This window comes from Parasteatoda tepidariorum, chromosome X2, assembly GCF_043381705.1.
Source record: "Parasteatoda tepidariorum isolate YZ-2023 chromosome X2, CAS_Ptep_4.0, whole genome shotgun sequence".
NCBI lineage: Eukaryota > Metazoa > Arthropoda > Arachnida > Araneae > Theridiidae > Parasteatoda > Parasteatoda tepidariorum.
In genome coordinates this window covers 46,991,483-47,002,488 of record NC_092215.1, presented here as the reverse complement: position 1 = coordinate 47,002,488, position 11,006 = coordinate 46,991,483, and the positions used below count along the sequence as shown (strand labels likewise).

The following is an 11,006-nucleotide window of genomic DNA, read 5'->3' as shown; positions in this document are numbered from 1 at the left end:
TCTTAAGATGGGCCAGTTTTAAATTCACCCCATCATAATCTACGATCGAAACTTGACTAAATTTATTGGTTTTTCTGAAATTAACAGTGGAATTGAATTATAGTAATATTTGGGGGCCATATTGGAATTTCCGAAAGAGATCCGAAGTTCGGCATTTTGTCAGTCCCGTGAGTGTTGGATTTAGGGTCCTATACTTCCTTTTCTGTTCGCTCAAATTACAATTGCCAAGGCGCTAAATAGATTTCTAGCTTGCGATTTTTCCTTAAGCTGGGGGTGGATACAAGATGCATACCTTTTAAATTTTCTCCTTATGCGATGTTTTTTTAAAATTATTATTTCGTTTATTTATTTTCTTACAGGCTGCTGCCGAAAGTTTGCTAAGAATTGGCGATGTTCTGCAGCAGATCGCAATACGGGCGAATATTTCGTCGACTTCGTTATTAATTTTTTTTAATAGTCTTTCTCTCAGAAAATTATTTCATCTTAAATAACTTTCCTTGACAATTTTTTTTGCTACAAAAAAATATTTCGTCGGAAGCGCCGCTGCATCGGAAGCGCCGCATGTAGGAAAAAAACAACTTTTTTTTCGATAGCGCCGCGGCTCTTCCGCCGAAAAATACGGTAACCTATAATATTTTAGTACTGCGCAACTTTTTAAGTCCTCTTGATATAGTAAAAAAATTTTATCCTTTGAAGAAACCTAATTTTTTTAAGGCTGCATAATTTAGGCCATTAGGAGAGATCAAATCTAGGTGAAGTTTTGTCAAGACTAGGTGTAGCCACGGCAATAAAGAGGAGCAAACACACCAACTCTGAAAACTTAGAAGTCCTTCTTAATTCAGAGATGTGAATCGGGCATAACCACCAGAGCCCAGTGATACTTTCCTTATGTAGCATTGATTAATAGTAGGGTGAAAAGAATGCCCTTAAAGTTGTTGGTTAAATTCTAAATATCAAAAAAAGCTTTATAGTTTGTCTAAAGTAAGAACTCCCCAAGCCATTCGTCGGGACCTGTGGCAATGACTATGGTAACAAGGTATAACTATTTCAAGTAGGGAATGGGGTCTATGTTGAAGACAGGTTTTGGTCAGGTCGTCAATAGAGTGAAGAGAAGCAACCCTATCTGAAATACGCTATTCTCTTTTCCATTGCAGCAGACGGCCTCAGACATTGTAGCGGGGGGAGTTCTTACTGTAGACAAACTGTAATTACATTTCACTATCTAAAAATTCTGCTAAATCAGGAGTAAATTAAACTAAGTAAATCACACAAGTAACGACAGAAAAAAGTATTTGGTATTACAGTTTCCCAATTAAAGAGTTATATGAAATAAAAATAAGATCTTTAAAAGCTACAACTAATTAAAACTATAGATATTTCTATTTAGCTTATGACATGCTTACCAATGCAGCAATGACATGCAATACTCTGTAGGAAAAGAAAACTATTATGTTTTCAAAGATCTCTGAAGGACAGTTGTGAACCCAGCAACACTTTTGGGTTTGTTTACATCAACATGAGTTCCAAAATTTAAAAGAGTTCATTAATTAAAAAATGAGTTCCAAAATTTAAGGACAGAAAAATAATGGAGCAGGCTGTTATCACTCAAAAACACTTCATTTTCAAATTTTTACCACAAATTTTTAACTGAATCTTGATGAAGAAAAAAACAATCGAAATGAAATAAAAATATGGCCACTGAAGCGGACGTCTTTAGGGGGTACCAGATTTCAGGGGGATTTTTTTATAGGAAAAATTTCCAGAAAATATCATTGGCCTGTTGAGGGTTTTTCAGAGTGGAAAGCTAAAATAATTGAAAAAGTTAAATTTAATTTATTTAATACCAGATACATAAAGATAAATTTATTGTTACTGCTGTTGATAAAGCATCAAATAATTTTTGTATTATGTGTAAATATTTTTTTAAAAAGTTGATTATTGGAGAATATAATGCTAATAATACTTATTTAAAATTAAAAGAAGATAAGAAAGTTATTGAAAAAAGGATTATTGCATTTAGTAAAAAATTAAAATTAAATAGGATTACATTTCCATATTTATTTCCTATTGTTAAATTTCATAAATGTCTGGTCAAATTTAGGTTTATTGCATAGGTAATTGTTACAATTCTGATATTAGTAAAAAGTTCTTTAATTTTCTTAAAATTATTTGACTAAAAATTAAAAGAGAGAAAAATATTGTTATAGAAAGTAACGTTGATGTTTTGGACTATATTAGTAATAATGTTATTTCTAGTATTAATACTTTTGATTTTGAAAATTTGTACACCAGTATTCCACCTGCTCAGATTGTTGAAATTTGTAGTGGCATATATGATAAGTATTTAATTAATGAGAAAATTGAAAAATCTTATTGGTTAGATTTATGCAGGTTTAATCTTTTTGAGAATGTACTTTTTAATGGATTAGATTTTTATAAACAAATTACTGGAATCCTTTTCTGGTGCTTTTGCTAATATTTTTTTACATTTTTTTGAAGCTAAATTTCTGGAGTATAGCGATTTAAATGCTTTTAGATATATTGATGATTTGATTTTGCTTAATTATTATAATTATGATTTTAATTATAGTATTTATCCTAAAGATTTGGTTTTGAAAAAAAGCAATGAGAATTGTTTAAATGTTGAATATTTAGATTTTAAAATTGATATTGTTGATAAAATAATTGAAATCGGTGTTTTTGATAAACGAAAAGCTTTTAAATTTAAAGTTATTTTTTTCTGTAACTTTAATACTAATTTGTGCAATAAAATTTTCAAAAAATTTTTTTTTTTTTTTTTTTTTCGCAAATGTTTAGGATTAAAAAAATTTGCAATAATGTTGAAAGTTTTTGGGAGGCTGCGAATAATTTTTTGAATAATTTGAGTAATAATGATTTTCCTTATAATTATTGTAATGTTAATTTTTTGATTAAGAAAATGATTGAGGAATACTAATTTTTTTAACGGGGCGAAATTAAAGTCTTGACTGAGCAGCCCCAGTTGAGCATTATATTAATCTGTTACATAATCTACTTTTACTACTACCTTTTTTCCTACTGCCCATTTTATAGCGAGCGTTTTCTTTTATTTCAAATGTTTCTGTCACATTTAGTTAGTTTGTGAGATTGCTGTTTGACTGGCTTGCTGCGAGCTTTAATTTCTTCACTTTTGTATTTTATTCTCAAGATGTATGTATGTTTTGTATTGTATTATATTCAAGATTTTGTTTGAAATTTCTTTTCTTATTTGATTTTCTGTATTTCTTCCTAGACTTTTACAAAACCTTCAGGGTACTGAGAGAGCTAATTTTGACATTTGTCCAGTCTCTCAATAGAAAAGGTTTTGTTCTATGGCTTCCGGAGCTGGTATCCCTGAAGACGTCGGCTTCGGTGGCCACATTATTATTTTTTTAAATTTTATTTGCATTGTTTTTTCTTTATTGCTTCAATCATTCTTTCTTTTGAAAATCTGATGCTTTTAAGGGCATTTAGTTCTGTTATTATAGAATTTTATATTTTGAATTCTTTTACTACTATTTTTATGTGGTCTTAAAGAGTACATAAAGAGAAAATTTTATATACACAAAATATGTTAATTATCAGGTAGCAAAATACAAAACTTGAAATAATACATACCTCAAGAGCTCTGATTAAAAAGATTTCTTGAGCAGTGTTTTTAATAGACAGGTAACTTGTAGACAAATCTGATGCTAGTCTCTGGGTTGATTATTTATATGCATTGAAAATTAAAGATGCAAATAGGAGAGTGGGAATATAGGAAAAATTGAATACAGGGGAAAAAGACTGAAAACAGTATTAAAGAGAAGCTAATGTGGGAAAATGTGCAATTTGGATGAAAGATTAAAAAATGTTTAGATTAAGATTATAGAATGTAATAATATAAATAAAAGTAAAAATATAGATTTGAAATGACTAGAATAAGCAAATGAAACATAGATTTAACAAAGCAACATGCACAGCTGAAACTCAAGAGGCATAACATACATATCTATAATATATTTTTTATACTGATAAATAACATTTAGGAGACTAGAAAAATACAACTGCATATATGCTATCTGAGAATAATTGTAAAATTCAATATCACTTTGTACAATTTTTTTTGTTTGCATGTTAGATGGAAATAAAATGATTTATCACAAAGATTTCCATTCTTAATATAAGTGTTATAACAACACTATCTTGGTATAAGTAAATGGACTTAAAGGTCAGGAACAAAGTCTCCCCACTTTCATTGTCAAATATCTTTTTTTTCCTTCAAATTTTTTTAAAGAATTTTCATAATTTTTCATTCATTGCAAAAAAAATTTTAGGTAATGGAAAAACATTAAATGACTATTCAAAAACTGTAGAAGAATCTGTTATGTTAACTGATAATTGTTAGCATTACGTGTTAATGACTAAACAAAGGATATTAAATGGATGGAAGACTAGACCAAAATTATTTCATGTATGTTATACAAGCTCTTGAAATCAGCTACTTACAGCAATAAGTGCAACACCAGCAGATTTTAAAGATTTAGGTTTATGATCAAAATGCATAGTAATTTCTCTAGAAACAGCATTTTGCATATCTGTGTCATGAGCAACATCCATCTAAAAATAAATATAAAACAAAACTTTAGCAACAATTGAAAGAGAAATTGATGACAAACAAAAATATATATTTAAACTTATTGAATTTCAGCAACAGAATACCAACTAATAAAACGACAATGGAAAAAAGTATTTAAACTATTAAAAATTTTTTAGAATTGATTTGTTATAAAACAAATTTCTTCCAGAACAATAATGCAACATTCAGTTTTAATTCAATCGCTGATTAAATAGATACCAATGCAAAAGCATAAATATTTGATAGAACTAACAGATATTTAGTAGACTGGAAACGGTTAAAACTATTTAAACCAAGATGTGATTTGTTTTTAATTAAGTAATAGATAAGAGTAAACCCTAAAATTGTAATAAAATATTATATAGCTTTTTCAGATTTATTAGTTACGATTTCCAGGATTAACTAGTTATTATACTCCTAAAAGGTATAAATCAGATACACAAATTTCTTAAAAGGCAAATTCATTAACATTATTGAACACTAAAATAATCTTTCTCTAACTAAAAATAATTTAAAACATAAATTAAAGATTTACATTAAGAAAAATGGAATGAGGTCAAAGATATCTAGCATAAAATAATGAAATTTATATAACAAATAGATAAGTAACATAGTTGATGATTTTATCGAAATGTATTTAAAAGATATATTTATAGACCATATGTGTGATATTTTTCTATTTAAAAATATTGCACGTACAGTTGTGAAAAAATAAGAAATTTGAGAAAACTTTATATCCTAAAGCTAATGGCATTTATAAACCACAAAATTTTGGGCACATTTTTAGTTTTAGCCCCATTATCTCAAGAGAGCAAACATATTAATTAATGAAATCCAAATTCTAAATTTTGCATCAAAATATACCCTGAAACATTAAATTTCTTCTAAGGTTTTGGTCAGGATCAGCAGTAAAAAATACGCTATATTTTTCTCTTTTGCTGAAAAATGTGTTTGCTGAAATAAGCTTTATGTACCTTAAAAATGCTTGTGACCTGTAAATGCCAATCTCACTAAAAAAATGACAGATATGAAAGTTCAAGAGAATCAAACTCTTGTTCTGCGTGCACATAGTTGTACAATTTCACTCATGAAATACATTAACCAGTGAGAGAGTTTAGTAATAATTTGAATTTTCAAGGAAATCTAAACCCTTCTAGGAAGGTATCATGAAAACAAGAACGAACTTTGACATCAATACAGTCTCATCCTTTATACTATATCAAGTGGTGTCATAGACCAGTGCATATCACAGGTAAGGAAAAAGTTTAGTTGTAACATTCTCTTCTTACAACAAAAATAAATACTACCGAAGTATGTTACACCCAATATATTTTGTAATTTCGAACTCCTTTGTATTTCTAAGAAAATCAATGAAATGGAATTATTTATTTATTTTGAAGTCAATGAATAGCTGATCAAAAAAGTAAACCATAAAACAAAATGTGTAACAATAAAATTTAAAAAGATTAACTTAAAAGAATACTCACATGTACCCAAGGGTGCTCTACTACTTCAGCAGCTGAGTATCTATCTTGTGGATCGACTTTTAGCATCATTGAAATCAACTCCTAAAAATTATTAACAAAGTTAAAATAAACACTTCAAAAACTCCTAATAAAGAAATTTATATAAAAAAATCGTAAAACGTGAGAAAAAAAAGACTTATTTTTGTATCATCTGCCCTGAGATGATTTTATAAATTAATGAGATTTTGGAAGTTGCAATAATATTAATATGTAATTGAGAGCAGGAAGGAGACCATTTTTTAACAAAAATATTGATTCTTTAATTGAGAATTTGTTGAGTCATTAATGTGATTAAATGAAAACATTTTCATTTTGCTCATTCATTACTTTGTTTATATATTTATAAGCTGCTTTACTGATTCATTCACTTTATTACCTGACGAATTTATGTGTTTATCTGTTGATTCTTTATTTAATGATTCGTCATTACTCTATCATTGATATGCTCCATATGTTCACTTATGCAGAGATTCACCAATTTCTTGATAAATCACTTTGCATATTTTTTGATTCACTAATTTTCTTATTCATTGATTAATCATTAATTCAATGATTTATTGACACTCTCATTTTTTGAGTCTTAGACTTGCTAATTCATTGATCCCATGATTTGATTCACTGATTCTTGCAGTTTTATTGAGTCATTGATTTATTTTTTGAATTTATAGAATCTTTTTTTATTTATGAAATCTCTTTTCTCAAAGTCACTTATTTACTGATTCGTTAACTGATTTATTATAAGCTGATTTATACATTCTTTCATTTATTGATTCATAGGTTTATTTATTGGCTAGTTCATTTTTCCTTTGCATATACATATCAGGGCGTATCGAAAATAATCGAAATTTCTTAGATCTTTTTGCGGTAGTGCGGAAAAGATGTGAACACCCATCATTAAAAATTGTGCGGAATATCAAAACTCTGGGTCAATATCTTCTGTCGCCTCAATGGGCCGAAAAATTAGACTAAAAATCATTACAATAAAAAAATAATAAACAAACCCTTATTTCGTTTATCGGTTTGGGATAGTGTTTACAAGTTGCTATTCTGTAACAAATACAACCATAAAAAATTTTAGAATAATATTTTACTATCTTAGGCCGCCTCGCCTTAAAATTTTGGAAAATAAAGGCCAAATTTTAAGTAAATAAACTTTACATTTACTTCATTTTAATGGGAAGAGAGACTTTATTTTACCTCTTAAACATACGAATGACAAAAGCATTACTGTTTGTAATAATTGTTTGTCTCCAATTTTGACATATGTTTTCTGGACTCTAGTGTCGCTTTAATCAATCTATCCTTGCTCAGCGGCCCAACTGTTTTTCCCGAAGCTGCAGTAACTAGTTTCACAATCTGCTCCACTGCTTGTGTGTGTGAAGGAAATTTAATAAAATCCCAATAGTCCATTGGCATACCGTCCTTTATCATCTTCAGAAGTTCTTTAGAACTGATCTCTCTGAGAACGGGAGGCGATGGCACATAACAAGCTTGCCAGTCAATGAGATCTACATAGTCTGCTGCTTCAAAGTTAAGAGCAGGAATAACGAATATGCAAACACAATTTCCTTCTGTGCTAACTTCCCTTGCCTTAATAATCCACCGAGCTGCAAGGGTCCTAATATGGCACCTCTCATCCGTTAACATGGCCAAAAGCATGTTTTCTGGATCTGCAAAGTAAGCGTTGCGAGAAATAATTGGTTCGATTACGTCACGATACTTTTTAGGCAAGTAGCGAGAGGAATAGATGAAATGTCACAGGTGTCTAGTACCATCTTTAATGGAATGATGAATCTTTATTCGGAACCATGAGGATGCGTAGACTCTTGGAATGAATACAACTAAAGTTAGCAACTCGTTTGAGGGGTCTAATGTAGATATATATAACCTCAGTATTCGATTAGCAGTTGTTAGCCAGCGAGCCAAATTCAATGCTCCTGGATCCCGGTTAGCTATATCTGAACAACAAACACCAGAACTAATGGCGGTGCAAATGTTTTATAAGTATTTCTAACCTGAACTGAGAGTGGTGGGATCAATATCTGGCATCTCGCATTCAATGTTATTAAAAGCAACAATTGAAAGCTTTTCGTATCCTTTGAGGTTCCGTCCAATGTCTCCGGTGTAAGATGTGGGGCCAGATGACTTGCCGTCAATGGACTCAAATAGGTGTCGTAATGGAAATTCATTGAAATGAAGTAAGCATATAATCCATTGTACTGGTCTCTGAAGTTTCAATTCAAGCCTGCAAATTACACCATCAAACACTCCTGTGTTCACTACAGTGCCGTCACATCCGAGAACAGAAAGGTTACTAAAATCGTCCAATAAATCACCTGTTACATATTCGTTTGTACTGGTAATTTGTACTGGTCTCTGAAGTTTCAATTCAAGCCTGCAAATTACACCATCAAACACTCCTGTGTTCACTACAGTGCCGTCACATCTGAGAACAGAAAGGTTACTAAAATCGTCCAATAAATCACCTGTTACATATTCGTAAATGCTATTAGATACATGAAGACTAGATCCACTTACAGGCGTAACATGTCCCATGTACGTAGAATCAGGCTCCGACAGAATACAGTAATGAGCTTTTACAATTGTTCTTTGGAACTGCTTGCCTTCGTGTGCTTCTGATGCTAAAATTTCGTCATGTCGTCCATCAAAATAAAGGCCATATATAGTGGAATGATTTTCATTTGATTTTGAGACAATTTGTTTCTTGGGTTCAAAATAAGGTTATTCTACTTTTTTTGGCAGAGCGCAAAATCCCGCCTGTCTCGATTGTGCAAGCAGTAAATGCGTATACAGTACCAAAATGCGTCGAAATTTCCAAAATTAGATGCCGATGAGGCGGCAGAAGATATTAATTTGTAATTCTAAAAATTTTTATAGTTGTTTTTAAAATATTGTATCTTTTAAGTGCTACCTCAAACCGATCAACGAAATCTGTGGTTAGGTATTAATTTTTGTATTTTAATCATTATTAGTCCAATTTTTGGAGCTTTAGGCCCATTGAGGCAACAGAAGATATCAACCCAGAGTTTTAAGATTCCGCTCATTTTTTAATAATAGGAATTCACATCTTTTCCACACTACCGCAAAAAGATTTAAGAAATTTCGATTTTTTCGATACGTCCTAATACATATATTTAATAGATTGTATGTTGATTAAATCAAAGAATTGGCAATTTATTAAATCACCAAATTCTTTGGTTTTCAAATTTTATTCATTCTCAATACGTTGATTCTTTGATTTGCTTTTTGATGAATTGCTTATTCATTATTTTTTTTTATTTGATTGCCGGACATACCAATTTGCTTTGAAGTTGATTCTCTATTTTTATTGATTTATTGAATTTCTCAACCATTTCATATCTGCAGGATTGCCACAGTAAAAAATGAACAAAAATAGATGCTTTTAGTAGCCTTAAGCATGAAAATAATTGCCTAAAACAATGAAAATAGTTGCCTGAACAGGAACAAAAATTTATCAAAAATAGTAGCCAAATAACTAAAATTATAGCTTAATTGTCAAATACTATTATTAGGACTGGGTAATGTTAGAAATTTTAAATCGTGATACATCGTCAGTTAGACATCACAATATAGTGATGTATTTGTTCAAAAATTACCTATGGGAAATCTTTAAATCAATCAAAAATAAATAAAAAGGGAATAAATCTAGTACAAAAGAAAATATTAATTCGAAACATATTCTACTGTGACATCAATATCATTGCTTAATTTTTTCAATTAAATTAAAAAAGAAGTCAAAGTAAAGGCAAACCCAAGCTTTATTTCATTTTTCTTAAATTAAAAATGATTTAAGATGTAACAAATGATTCTAAATGATTGTAACATACATGCATTAAAAATTAAAAGAATAGAAAAAAAAACGAAAGTGGAAAACAAACCAAAGAAATGTTCACTTTAGAAAAAAAAAATTTTTTTTTTTCATTATTTGTTGATAAAAAAACATGCTTTTGATACAACATTAGACCCTTTTTTATTTACTTATTTAAAATAATAAAAAGTAGTATTAGCTAATTGTCAAATTCTGTACTTAATAAATGCAAAAATATTTTTACTTATTTGCTATTATTTTCATTTTTGAAAATAAAATCGACTAAAGATTTATTTGTTTAAAAATGATACTGACTATCGAACAAATTATAAAACAAACAAGTATTGAAAGAATTTTAATAAAAATTTTAAAAAAATATTTTAAGTACTAATGCTAAATTATTAAAAACGTTAAAACAATACTAAACTTTTTATTTAATTAAAAAAAATTTTTTTTTACTAATAGCCAAATTTTTTTAAAACTTTGTTTTCATTTTCTCAAAAATAAAAGCAAATTAAATAAAAGTAAGTTTTGTTTTAATTTTTTTTATAATTAAAAACGACTGAGCATTTATTGGTTGAAAAACAATCAAATTATTATACTTAACTACATTTAATAAATTTAAAAAAACTAACTTTTTATAACAAAGTTAAATACAAAATACCCCTATTAAATTGTATCGCTTAAAATAAAAAACAATAATTGAAAAAAATCAATGAGTTGATCTATTAAGTTCAGAACAAAAATTTAAGATAACAGCGATTGTGCAGCAATCGCAGAGTAACAGTAGGTCTACTAAACATAATTGACAAGAATCGTCAAACCCAGACAGAAAAAAAATGGTATGAAATAATGCAGAACAAACGATCGCTGAAAAAGTCTCACTGAAAATAACTTACAAGAAACCCGACAATTATTTTCGACGAAATAAAATGCACAACGATCGCAAAATGACTCAAGTCCCATTGAAAATAATCTTCAAAAAAAGCAAAAT

General features: G+C 29.1%; 1 protein-coding gene across 4 annotated transcripts in view; it reads right to left on the bottom strand.

The window, feature by feature from the left end:
* LOC107457568 (serine/threonine-protein kinase DCLK1) overlaps nucleotides 1-11,006 on the bottom strand; it is a 66,170-nt gene that overhangs the window by 9,476 nt on the left and 45,688 nt on the right. For 3 of the 4 annotated variants that reach the window (XR_006225519.2, XM_043045551.2, XM_043045550.2), the window contains exons 14-15: nucleotides 6,124-6,204; nucleotides 4,507-4,617 (exon numbers count right to left, since the gene is read on the bottom strand). Coding sequence is in view for 2 of the 4 variants with exons in the window: in XM_043045551.2 (XP_042901485.1) it covers nucleotides 4,507-4,617; nucleotides 6,124-6,204 (192 nt within the window). In the remaining 2 variants the exon portion in view is untranslated. Of the gene's footprint in view, nucleotides 1-3,636; nucleotides 4,618-6,123; nucleotides 6,205-11,006 lie in introns of all 4 variants that reach the window. The other variant, XR_006225520.2, reaches the window with a different exon arrangement.